The 13,387-nt window shown below is 43.3% G+C and overlaps 1 protein-coding gene across 10 annotated transcripts in view; it reads right to left on the reverse strand.

Moving 5' to 3' along the window:
* Positions 1–13,387, reverse strand: part of SRGAP2 (SLIT-ROBO Rho GTPase activating protein 2) — a 210,502-nt gene that overhangs the window by 39,503 nt on the left and 157,612 nt on the right. For all 10 annotated transcript variants that reach the window (XM_073319746.2, XM_073319744.2, XM_073319742.2 and 7 more), the window contains 2 exons: positions 5,160–5,244; positions 2,456–2,483 (listed from right to left, as the gene is read on the reverse strand). In XM_073319746.2, coding sequence (XP_073175847.1) covers positions 2,456–2,483; positions 5,160–5,244 — 113 coding nt within the window. The remainder of the gene's footprint in view (positions 1–2,455; positions 2,484–5,159; positions 5,245–13,387) is intronic.

Genomic DNA, 13,387 nt, shown 5'->3' on the forward strand with positions numbered 1-13,387 from the left:
GTCTTGGTGGGGAAAGGAGCCAGATATGGAAAACAATTTCAATCATCTACACTCTGTCAGTTCACAGCAACTTTGGAAACACTAAGTAATTTAATATAAAAGCACTGTAATCCTGAAACTGGAACAGGGGAGCAGATTGCCTTGACAAGCCTGTACTTAACCTCTTCCTTCCAACCATATGGAAATTCAGTATATAAACCCCTTCACTCTAAATCCAGTTGGTTATAATTTTCAGAGAGCACCCCTCCAAAGTAGGTCCATTATACTGGATGATTTAAAGCAGGGGTCTCAAACTTGAATCACCAGGAGAGCCACAGGAGAACTCGTACATTGGCCCGAGAGCCACATCACTCCCCCCGCACGCCCGCTGCCCCCCACTCCACCCCCGCCCCCGTGCAGGAGGTGTAGGAGCGAGTGCGGGGTATGGCAGGGGGCTCAGGGCAGGGGGTTGGGAAGCAGGAGGGAGAGTGGGGTGTGGCAGGGGGTTGGGGTGCAGGCAGGGGGCTCAGGGCAGGGAGTTGGGGTGTGGGGTACAGGGGGGGTTGGGGTTCCGGCCCGGTGCCGCTTACCTGGACCGGCTCCAGGGTGGCAGGGGCATGTGCCACGGTGGGCCAGGATAGGCTCCCTGCCTGCCCTGGCCCCGGCCCCGTGCCAGTCCGCTCTGGGAAGCGGTGGGCACCCTGTCCTTGTGGCCCTGGGGCGAAGGGGAGCAGAGAACTCCCTGAGCCGTTCTTGCCTGTGCGTACCTCCCCTGAAGCTCCCAGTGGCCTCACTTCCCCGTTCCCGGCCAATGGAAGCTTCAGGGAAGGTACCCACAGGCAAGGGCAGCTCAGGGAGTTCGCTGCTCCCACTCCCCCCCCGGGCTGCAGGGAAGCTGCGCGGGGCCCTCAGCACCACAATGGTGGCAAATCTGCAGGCTGGATGCAAAGCCCTGAGGGGCCGCATCCCGACCGGGGCTGTAGTTTGCCCACCCCTGGCCTGGAGGTAGGCTGGGGACGTGGTGCGCTGCGGAGGGAAAGGGGGGGGGGGCAGTGGTGCGCTGGGGAGGGAAAGGGGGGGCACGCAGCACAGGGAGCTTGGCAGGCTGCAGGGAAGAACCCCATGGGCTGCATGTTTGAGTCCCCTGATTTAAAGCCACAGGGAGAGGGGGAGAAAAAAGTTTCCCTCTGTGCTGTTAATATAAGTATATTAATGTGTTCTTCATAATAACCTCTGATAAAACATAAAAAATTGACACCAAATTAAACCTTTTCCAAACAACAAGATCACGATTACAAATGGCTTCATAATTACTGTTTATGCAGGAGGATATTAGTGCCTGATCTGAAGGAGGTCTGAGCCTGCTCTGCTAAAAGTCCTTCCTTTTATCTTATTTTTGGGGTTTAGAAATTCTTATGTTTCTGTAAAACTAAATCGGGGAGAAGGATAGAGAAAGCCTAATGGATCATTCAGCCCAGCTGCCTGCCAGGACAGTTAACTGCTGAATTCTAAGTATGTCAATTTTATTGTGTTTAAGAATCACCATTATAGCGTTCATTTTGCAGAAATGATTTTTTATTTTTTTTTTAATCAATGAGCTGTAGTGAGAGAAAGCAAGAGAACAGATTTCGTCAGCTGTCACAAGCAGTGAGGTATATTTTAGACTATTGGTGACAATGATTCTGATATTTAAAGTTGTTCACAATGAATAATATTTTATTACAGATGTCAGACTCTAATTAGGACCTGTCAGCTCCGCTTCACTGTGAGGAATGGGGAAAATAGAGTAATGATTTCAGATCTGCAGTAATCACCCTCACTTTGTTAAGAAGCCAGCGCGCTGCACAATCCCTGTGGCCAACACAGCCCCAAAAAACATATTCAGAGACACAGATCTGTTACATTTCACAGAAAGCCCCATCAAAATCATTTCCCCCCACCCCTCATGATGAGAGGCTGAGTTTCATATATTTGGTGACTTCAGTGGCACCGTGATTGATACTTGGCCCCCCAGTTACAGCAAAATATTTATTCTTCGTGGCCTCTCTCTCTGTGCTGCAATCCAATTCCATGTCAGGCCAGATGAGGTCAGCAGGGCAAGGAGAAGAAAACGCCTCTATGACCATTCTCTTCTCCCCCACCCTCCTATGAAGCAATCACAAGCACTTCAAGATGCTGCTTGGCTTCTTGTCTTCCGCCCCACCCCCGTGGATAAATCCTGAAGAGTCAAGGGCCTCATCTAGGTTAGAAAAACGAGGTGCGTTTAGCAATGTTGTGTAAGTGAACTCGAACACCATTTAGCCTCTAGAGCAGAAAGGCAACGGTGCTTAAAGATGTGTTGCTGAACAGGAAATTTGCAAACCCCACCTCATCTTCCTAATCTACACAGGTCCCGAGCTGGTGACCGACTCCTTTCATCAGCTGTCTTTTTGGAAGAGGCTCTCTTTGAAACAATGTTTATTTTAGCTATACCTACCTGGCAAGGGAGCAATCAGTCCTCTGACCTGTTAGGGAGACAAATAAAGCAATATAAAGGCTTGCACCAGGGAACAGAAATGGGAAAACGCTTTTGATGGACATGCAGACCTTAATTTGGAAACGGGGGGAGGAGGGGAAGAGGGAGAACAACAACTTTAAGGAGCAACAATGTGGCTGCTTCCCCCAAGAACTGTTGCTATTAAGATCACTAGAGCCCGTCCCTGTTGGCAAGGCTCCTCGGTGGCTGACCAGGAAATGCAGAAACCAGCTTCAGCTGCCTGAGGACTCTTTCTTTGGAAAGCATTGATCTGAAAATTGGTTCCCGTGCACTCTAATTGTTGACTTCCACTGCCAAAAAACTAGGCTTCTCAACCTCTCCCTCCTCCGCTCCCCCCAAGGGAGCTGGGGTGGGGGGGGAGAGGAGAGAGAGATTATACTTTATGAAACCACTTAGGAAGATTGAAAACATGCTCTGATTTGTTAGCCCACAGGCTCGAAGTGCTAGCATTTAGCAATTTCAGGAGGCAGAGCTTTAATGATATTTTCCGCAATCATATTTGCTAAATTGTTCTATTAACTTTCATTCGGTTTGCAATTTGGGGACCAAGCTACCATGGCTGCTGATGAGACAGGCAGCATTTTAAAATAGCACAGTAAGGAAAAAAGGAGACACAGTATTTGGCAAGTACCTTTGATAACCCAACATTCCAGGCCAGACCATCAGGTGGTATAAATCAACATTACAGCTATGCTGATTTACACCAGCTAATGATTTGGCTCTCCTTTCCCCTCCAGGTTTTAATGCCTCCCTGATCCTGGATAGAAGAGAGCAAAGGAAAAGGGCTAATTGTTGATTGCTGAGAATCAATAGAACACTTTGTGATCAGCCACTGTCCCCTCCCTGCGTAAAAGCTCATTTAACCAAAATGGTGCATAATTTATAAAAAGGTTATTCAGAACCAGAGTTCCCAACCATCTGTCCCACTGCCATCACGGAATATTCATACATATAAATTACACGGCTGAGGCAACATCAAGGGGCTCTTACGTTACAGTGACAAATGTGGACAGTCAGAGACATAATTACTTGTCGAAAGGAAGACCTGCTGGTATTTTTATTACCGGAACTTGTCATCTTTAGATTAAGGTAATTTGCAAGAGGAGTGATAAAACGTAAGCTCAAGGAAAAAAGCAAAAGAAAATAGAAACATGTACTCCCCAGTGTCTGGAGAGATGCAGCTACATGTTGCATTTCAGTGGGCAAAACTTCCTGAAGAGTGGCTGACACAATGCGTGAAAAAGGTTTTAGTATACCCACTCCCAGTTAAGTGACATTTTATAAATGGGGCTGGATGCTGAGCACCCAACTCTGTTCATGCCATTTATTTCCTTGCTTTGGATTGGAGGCATAATGCACCTCAGTTTCCTTTGATCTCACAGAAAAAAAACACACAAAAAACCTGCTGTTAAGTGGCTCTCTCTCACTGTCTGACATGCACCAGATCCCTTCACAAGCTCAGCTCCAAAGAAGTTCAAGCATTGCAAAGCAACCACAAACAGCAGGGGCCTCTAAATCTAGAGAGATACAACCAACACATTAAACATTCCTCTTGCTCCTGCCTTCCGCCCCTCAGCTTGAAATCAGTTCAAGGGGCAGGCAGGTTAAGAGGAAAGAGGTCATGGTATGCAGGGGTCAGCTATGAACCAGGAATGTGATTAGTCACAGGGGCAGGTTGGGTGTCATTTGGAGATGTTTAGAGACAGAGGAAAAATGCGCCAAGGAAACAGTGTTTCTGATTCCCCTTCCCCCTCTTCCTAGGACAGTTGTAGAGACAAGGGAATCTCAATATCCTTTCCTCACTTCCTGCAGGTTTGGGCTGATCAACATGAAGCTTTTTTGGGGAAGGAGAGAGACCGAGAACATATTTTTATCCTGAAAGCCAATACTTCACAACCTGCACACAGTTTAAATGCTCATCCAGAAGATGACTTGTGCACTATAAACTTTGTGGCCTTCAATTCAGACACCTAGCAAAGAGGAGCAGGCCCTGCTATCATGTAAACTTAAGGTTCTATGAGTCAAGCCATTTCAGACTAGATATTGAGACTGCCAATCCATCCCCTCCACAAATGCTGGCAGGGGAGGTTTGCATGGAGACATGGATGCATTGCTTGAGGTGTGTGTTTGGCCAGCAGCGATGGGTACATTCAATCTTGACTGCTGGTTCGTGCCAAGTAGATGCGGGGGCAACACATTCTGTCTGCACATTCCACGAGTAAAGGTCATGTTCTGCTGTATTAGTCTGGCTTGGATTGAACCTACAGAGGTGAAAAGCAGCTCATCTACCATGTAAGCAACCTTTCTACCACCCTAATGAGGCAATGCTTCTAAGATCAGCAGTAAACAGTAAATCACAAGGTTTACCTCTATTCAGATTATTAATGTAGGGGGGCCCTGAGTGGGCACATGCTTCATTTAAACAAATAGATGAGGCACATTAGTATCTCATTAAGCATTTGCCTTTCACAATTACTCAAGCACCCATATAGTGCTGCACCAAGCAAGCTGGAAAAATAAATTCATAAAACATGAATATGTCCACTTAGCTCTGGTAATCTAGGACAGTTACGCTCAGTCAGCTGACTAATTCAATAACTACGGATGACTGTCTAATGCAGTGACAAGCGGGTCCCAGACTCACTTTCTCCCAGCGTCTTCTGAAGAAGGTCATGCTTGGCCTGGAGCTTAGTGATCAGGTTCCTGCCTTCCAGGTACTCCTTCATTTTCTGTTAGGGTGAAAGAGAAAAACAAGACCATCAATGGGGTGTTTATTTCTCAGATGACAACCTTTGGTCTGCTGGACTCTGCATACAGTTGTGAACTACAGAGTTTTACTGAACTCTAGAGTGAGAAGGATGAAATAAATCTACAGATGTATATCAGAGTCTCAGCCCCTACCCCAGCAATCTGCCATCTCATTTCTCTTGCCCCAGTCTAGATATGGGCTGACTAGCAGCTGAATGCTTGGCATTTCTGAGACATCTAGCTGGCTGTCTTACACCCTGCTCTCCAGACAGAGAGGGACCAAAATGCACTTTCATCACGTCACCGACAACTGAATGAACAATCTATTTTAACAAACTAAAAAGCTGCTACTGTGCTTATTCTCTCACTTAACCCCTCTCACCCCACTTTACTCCTCAGATACTGCATCTGCCTCTATTCTGGATACACAATAAGGAAAGGAAAAAAACCCAAAGATGACATTTGCTCTGCTCATCGAAAGCTAAAATATCACAGACTATTCTCTATTTGTTTCTCTTGAGCTAGTAAGGTTTCCCCAGCTCTTCAGAAGAGATTCATAAACTATTTCATCCCTTATTCTGGAGAACAATATATTTTTCTTCATTGCTAACATGCTGCAAGTGTACAGAGTGCTGTACAGAAGATCAGTGTCAAGTTTGCAGTTGGAACAGGTTAAGCATTTATAATCTTTTGCTCAAATATTAGTGATGAACGCAACCATCGTATAATACACTACAATGTTTCTAAACAACCAACATTTAAAAAAATGGAACCAATACAAAGTGAGGCTCAAGTGAAGCCAATGTCATAGGATGATGAATTATTCCAACTCTTGTCCTCATCTTACTTCATTTCTATCTACTGTCTTTCACTCTAGCTATGTAGTGTCAGCTTTAGATAAGCTCCTTGAAGTACACAGGGTGTCTTAATTTAAAGTGCTACGTGCTCTGTTGGTCTTGCGTGGGTCATAATAATGGGCACGCTATAAATACACTTAAAAGGGTGAGAAGAATCATGGAACAAGATACACTTATAGTATCAAGGGAAAATAAAACTATTTAGGAGCCCGGAAGCACCAAGTTGTGGGTCTGATGACTGTTAGTTTCTAGAGACAAGTCAGTCACAAAGAAGATTGGCATTTGGGTTTTAATTAGTGGCCAAATATCAGGATGCTGCTCCTGAGTCTGAACAACTGGAGTCGGAATTTCATCAAAACTAAGTCTCTTGGGAGATTCGCAGCATTTATGGCTTTGTTGCGGGCTGGTACATCAACAGTTTTGGTCCTGGATGAAAGCAGGAAGCATGGAAGTGAATGGCAAAATAAATAAAAAATTTAAGTGAATCAAACATTTCAGAATCTTCAAAAGAACCTTGTACCAAAGTTTAGTGCTGACTGGAGATTTCCTCCCAGAATCTGTCCAAATCTATTCCAAGCATAGGCTGCTGCTTGCACTCTAATCATTTCTATAATCTATTCTACAGTCTATTTCTATAATGCTGCTTGCACTCTAATCATTTCTATAATCTATTCAGATCTAGACAATTTCACTCAAGTTTGACAGACATCCAGGTTGGGGCTTTGTCTCTGCGTACCTCATATGAAACAGCCAAATGGTATTGCATTTCATGCTCCAGGGAGTTGGGATGGGGAGAGAAGTCTGATTCTGAAAGGTGCTGAGCTCCCACAACTCTGACAGAAGTCAAGGAGAGCTGAATAGGCTCAAAACAGTGCAAGATGTGGCCAACAATGGGTAAATCAAAAGTTTCAAGATCCACAAATAAACTTGCTTCCCCAGAGACCTAAGCTTCTTTCTGAAGTATGGACAAAGAGTAAGACTATGTCATTCTTGCTTTACTTATGCATTCACTATCTCCTGGCACCTTTTGACATCATTATAATGAATGCCCAATAGAATCTGGATTTTCATTGTTATTCAGGCCAAAAGCCAAAAGCAGGAGTTTTCCTTTGTCCAATCATTTTATTATATTATTAATTATGATTATTATTGTGAGGTGGGGCGAGGGGAGTTGGATCACTTTTTTACATTTCAATTTACAGCAAGGAACTAAGCTGTATATTTGAAGAAAAAAATAGAGTCAATTCAAAATTTTCCACCAGGATTACTAGTTTGCTTCCCCCTCCCCTTATCCCACATCTTAAAGAACAACTGTACGTTTTGTTCTGTGAAGAGATACCGGATTGGCAGCCCTACATACTGAACTCCTGTTTTTCCATGGACCAAGTACACAAAGGACAACGGCAAGTCAACGTTTGTTCACACTGGCCTGTCAAGATGCCGTTCCCCTCAGGGAGGGACCACCTCTAGGTGTAAGGGCCATTCAGCCTCCATGACCCCTTTGCTTCTTGGGCACTAGGCTGAGAGAGACAACAAGAGGACTAATCCATTGTGCGGGGTGGTTTGCATGTCCACTAGGAGCTGAAATGAAAGCACCTAAGAGCCACAGATTTTTAACTACCATCTTTCTGGATGAGCGCAGAACCAGTGACATGGCTGTGATATATTCTCCCCCACTACCAATCCATTAAGCCAGCCATTCCCCCACAGCTGAAGTGACAGTTCTATTCCTTCCAGTTACGCAGAACACTGGAAATGTGTACAAATTTTTTGGCATGTGGACCACAAAGAAAAATCAACAAATCAAGCAGACGTTTTAATGCCATAATATAAAACTGAAGCGCGTAAGGAAGTTTCATCTTTGTTCTTGTGACACAGTGCTTCAGTTACTGTCTCATGGTTTATGAACCACCTTGACGGAACTGCACTATTATATTTCTTGGCTGCAACTCTTGGCATATTGACGAAGAATGTAAAAGGATGCCATTTGTGGGAAGGTACAGATAATATTCAAGAATCACTGACTCCTAATGGCAAAATTGATAAATATCCTCATTAGACACAATTCTGCTTTAACATGCAATTTTCTTCTCTTTATCCTATTTATTATTCAGCTAGGGATATTAAATACCAAGGTGGATAAGCAACACGGATGGTTATTTGCATGAAAATAGGCTCTGTGTTTTTCTGAAGTTCTATCTGGTCTTCTGCTTATTCCCTACTTAACGCCAGGCTCTTAAACATCTGATATCAGCATTCTTCATACCAGCTAATTATGATACTACCATCACATTACATCATTAAATCAGCAGTACAAGTTCATGACTTTCTAATAGACAAACACTGTTTGCATGAGTATCTCCAGTTACCAAACACACACACCACACAAAACACTGGTCAAAGGGATTGAGAAACTCCTGAAAATCAACAATATAAGAAACCCTCTAACTAATGGTTTTTAAGAAACATCTCCCTTGAGACATCAGCATAAGCTGGGAAAAAAAAGAGACTTAAAAATAATGAGAAATTGAAAACCAAAATGAAGATTCAGTCTGTCTGTAAAGTCAGTGCACCTCACCCTGACATGTGGAAGAACAAGATGCCAAAGCATTCCTTGGCTAGGCTGTGCAGTGATTAGAGAAACCTTTTGTTGCAGGACTGGTCATAGGTCAGTGGTTTATTTCCTGCTGTCAGTCAAGATCCCATTAAAACAAAACCATTTGATAATGAGGTACAAGATTCCCCTCCTGGATCCCATTTGACCATGAATCCTTGGGCCTGAGGGGCTGCACATAGACTCTCAGACTTTAAGGCCAGAAGGGACCATCACAGTCTATGTATATATACACACACCACATATATCTGAAGTATATGAAATGAGAGGAGATGGACATTTTAAGGTACAGAACAGACCCATGTGTATTTTGGTTCTCCCTCTCCTCTAACAGTGCTGCATCCACCATGGCTTTGTCCTAGTTCTCATTGCACTTGTAATAGATCCATAACCTCTGGTTAAGTTCCTGAAGTCCTCAAATGATGAGTTCAAGACTCAAGTTACAAAGAATCCACCATTTACACTAGTTTAAACCTCAAGTGACCCGTGCCCCATGCTGTGGAGAAGGCTAAAAAAAACAGTCTCTCTGCCAATGTGCCTGGGGAGAAAATTCCTTCGTGACCCCAAATAAGGCAGTCAGTAGACCTAAGCATTTCGACAAGACCCAACAGCCCGACACCAGAGAAAGAATTCTCCGTAGTAACTCAGAGCCCTCCCCACTTAGTGTCCCATCATTGGCCACTGAGGATATTTGCTACTGCTTATTAGCATTAACAAACTGCAGGATGGAAGACCGGTTCACAGTTAACACCATGCATAATTTCAATGATTATGTATTAGAATTACATGAGAAAAATCCCCTCTCCCCTTCGGGGTGCTCCATTATGCTACAGAACCTTCTCCCAAAATACCATTTTTGTATGCCCTTATTGGAATGTCATATTCACTGGAGACATGCCACAGGGCAGCTCTGGCAGAAATCCAAGAGAGAGGAGGGGAAGGAAGGTGGACCACTCACAGGTAGCAACTGTATTGGATTTGTTTTTTAAATAGCCTTGCAATCTACTCAGAGAGCACCTACCCCAGACTGTTACCTGTGACAGGCCACAAGCTGAAAGACCAGCTTTAAAAACAGCCATACTATCTAAGGCATGCAATCAAAGCAGAGCTGAAGGTGGCCTGTACTTGATGGCTATTTCTGTAAAACCCAAGGTGCCCCGTATGCGACACTGGAGGTACCATCTCATGAAGGAAACAAAGCTCATCTCCTGGCCAGCTGAGGTCATGAAACTAACTTATGAGTAAACGAGGTGGGGTTTAGCTCCAGCCTCATGGCTAAAGCAGAATTTCAACAATGCTACCTGAAAATTTCCCCTTGCAATTTCACACATCACTATTGAGGATAGAAAGTGATGAATGTCACATACTACCCTAAATTTGCATGATGCAATTCTGAACTGCCAAGTTTTATTTCAGAAGTGGCCACACTTCCGAGGAGAGAAAAGAGATTCCTGTCTATAGAGCTTATCAAACACTCAGGGTTCCAGACAAATACCATTATGCGTTTCTCTGACCTTTTTTCTGGTCTCTCAGGCTGTGAGGGGTCTCTGAGAGTTACATTAGGAACACTAAAAAGAAAAGGAGTACTTCTGGCACCTTAAGAACACTGAGCCCAATGCAAAGTTCATCCTATTGCTGCTACAAGGAAAACAATGGTTCCTACTGACTACTGGTATTTCATATCCTCTTCATACTACAATAAATCCAACCTTCCGGAGCCTGCCACCTCCCAGGAGGACACACAAAGTAAAAAGGACATCCATTTAAAATCAAAACTGCAGGTTTTTCTTGATGAATAATGAAGATCCAGCAGCATTCTGTTTCAAACTTAATACAAACACCAAAAACAAACACCACTAAAGTATTCCTGAATGCCACATTATTTAATTTCTGGCCTGGATTTAATCAAAGTACAATCAGACACAAGAGGACAAAGACAGACGGGCAGTCAATACAATTTCCATATTGCAAACATCTCAGAAAGGAGGATATGATAACTAGTGACTGCATATGCATTGCAATGGCTGTCTGCCCCACATCCACGCACCTTTAATACCCTCCTCCAACCTGAACCCGTTTAAATTCCTCCAGCAGGAAGCAGCTGTCAGATGAAATGCATAATAGAGCGAAGTGTCAACTAGAGTACATCTTCCTTTCGAGACTATATGGAAATAGTTTCTGTCCCATATCCTTGCTCCATCTCAAATCTGGGCAGAGCCGTGTTATTTTTTTTATTTTTATTTTTTTAAAAACAACATCAAAGTGGATGCAATCAGGACAATGAGCGATGTTCCCAGAATGCAATGAGTAAATCAGAGCACCTCACCACTGTGCTAATGGTCGTGATTAAAAGGGAAAGAGTGGTACATTGATAGAAGCAGCATGACATTTCCGTAAAATTAATTATCGATGAAATTATAAATACTCATGTCATGAGATTTGTCAAATTTTATTAAATTCATTTCTGTAGAGCACTTTGAAGAGAGCAAGCGTTGTAGTGTTGCTTAATATTATTTTTAAAACTATTTTAACTATAAAGCCAAAATTACTCCCCATTTTACAGATGGGAATGCCAAGTCATTCTCCTTCCTTCCTATACTTTGCAAACTAAATTTACACTCGTTTTTCTGAATGCAATCCCTCTTACATATTGGACTTACCACCACAGTATATGAATGCTGAAAAGTTCAAAAGCAAACAGCATGGTATGTAAATACTGATTTGGAACCAAGGGTTATGTTGATACTTAAAGTTGTTTCTGGTTATCTTCCAATGAGCTTCTGTGCATGTGTGTGTGTGTGTATGTTTACGTGCATGCGCACACAGACACACGCACACAGACAGACACACAGTGTATGTGTATATATCACATTTGATCTGCAATACAGAAGTATATGAAATGAGAGGAGAGAGGTGTCTTTCCTTTACACGGGTCTGTTCTGTACCTTAAAAGGTCTGTGTATTTTGGTTCTCTCTCTCTCTCTCTCCTAACAATACTGCATTTACCATGGCTTTGTCCTAGTTCTCATTAATGCTCATCAGCTCATTTCTATGTATAAGGAAACAACTCATCTTTACAGATTCAAAGTCTGGAATTCTTAAGGATATTTATAAGTCTGTGATAAAAAAACACAATAATAAAGTATCTGATTTGACTGTTTACAGGGTCCTTCATACATCAGCCTCATTCAGTTCCGAGTTATTTTATCATGGTTGCATATGACATGATAGATAGCACCTTCATTTCTCAGAGACAGCTCTACAATCCTTCTGGGACAACACTGGTCTGGCTGCATGGGAGCAGGATATTAACTCTGAGAAATGGAAAAGTCCCGTGTACAGATAAAATCATAGTAAACTAACCCTATGTGCAAGTGCATATTTGCACATACAGCATCTGCTCTCTCTAGAGGGAGTACCTGAAATTCAATTTAAGATACAATTTTTCTCGTCCCATAATCACAAGCAGGCTAGTCAATTGCTTCTTAATTGTATCAATTCACCTGCCCACTTTTTGCTAACTTCCAGTTTCATTTTAGAAGAAGAATACTTTTAAATTTAATGCATTATTTTTAAGCATTTTGAGTGCTTGTCTGAGGGATGATAGGTTTATCGGAGAGTTTACTACCAGACAAGACCTGACAAAAACCAGCCTGTCAGCCAATGCAATTTGCACAGAACTTCGCAGTTTTAATAAGCAACACCATTCTCATAAGAGGACTAGGAAAGCTTTAAATATAGCAATTGGCTCTCAAAAGGGGTCAGAGTAATGAATTTTACAAGGTTGGTTTTCATCTGCTTTTTGGAAGAATAGATTTTGACAATATTAAATGATACAGCAGCTCAACATACGTGATCACAATTCAGGGGAAAAAAACATGCTGGTCTGAAACGTAGTAAATCTAGAAGGAACTTGGAATTTTTACTCTGAGTGACCTACGTTTTCCCTCAAGACCAAATCTGTGAACATACTTGGGTAAATTCCCTTCACAATTTTAAGCTCTGTCCCTTCAGCTCCACTGTAGGCAGATATGAGAGAGAGACCAGATTTTACCCACCTGGACATATTATAATCTAAACGCTAAATTCTGTTCAGTAGACAAAGTACTTAGATTTAAAAAAAAAGAAAAAAAAAGAAAGACATTAAAAACAAATTGTGAAATTTTGCTTTTAAACTAACAAACCCAGCCCTGGCTGCAACAAGAATAAACCAGGAACTTTTTGGAAGACCAACATTAAAAACAGGGATGTACTCCAATTTTCTCTTCTCATGACTCTACAGTAGATTGTTTTATTAGGAACAGTGTCAAGTCCCTGATTATGGATCTAATGCCCTGATCCTGCAACTGCAGCATGCAGGCCTTCCATGACCCTGTGGGCCTCCATTGGGTGCTCTCTGTCCACCTGCTACTGGACTGGAGCCTACAGTACATTGGTTCCCAAACTGGGGGGCATGAAGAAATTCCAAGGGGGGCACGAGGCTGCCCGGCCCTTGAGCTCCCGGCCGGGGGAGGCTCGTCCCCGACCCCTCCCCTTCCTGTCCACCCTCCCCCGCAGCCACGCCACCACACGAGCAGCACACATTGTGCCCACCCACCTCCCAGGCTTTCCAATAAGCCAGTCCTGCCGCTCTGAGAGGCCTGGTAAGGGGGC

This window comes from Lepidochelys kempii, chromosome 21 (assembly GCF_965140285.1).
Source record: "Lepidochelys kempii isolate rLepKem1 chromosome 21, rLepKem1.hap1, whole genome shotgun sequence".
NCBI classification, from domain to species: Eukaryota; Metazoa; Chordata; order Testudines; family Cheloniidae; genus Lepidochelys; species Lepidochelys kempii.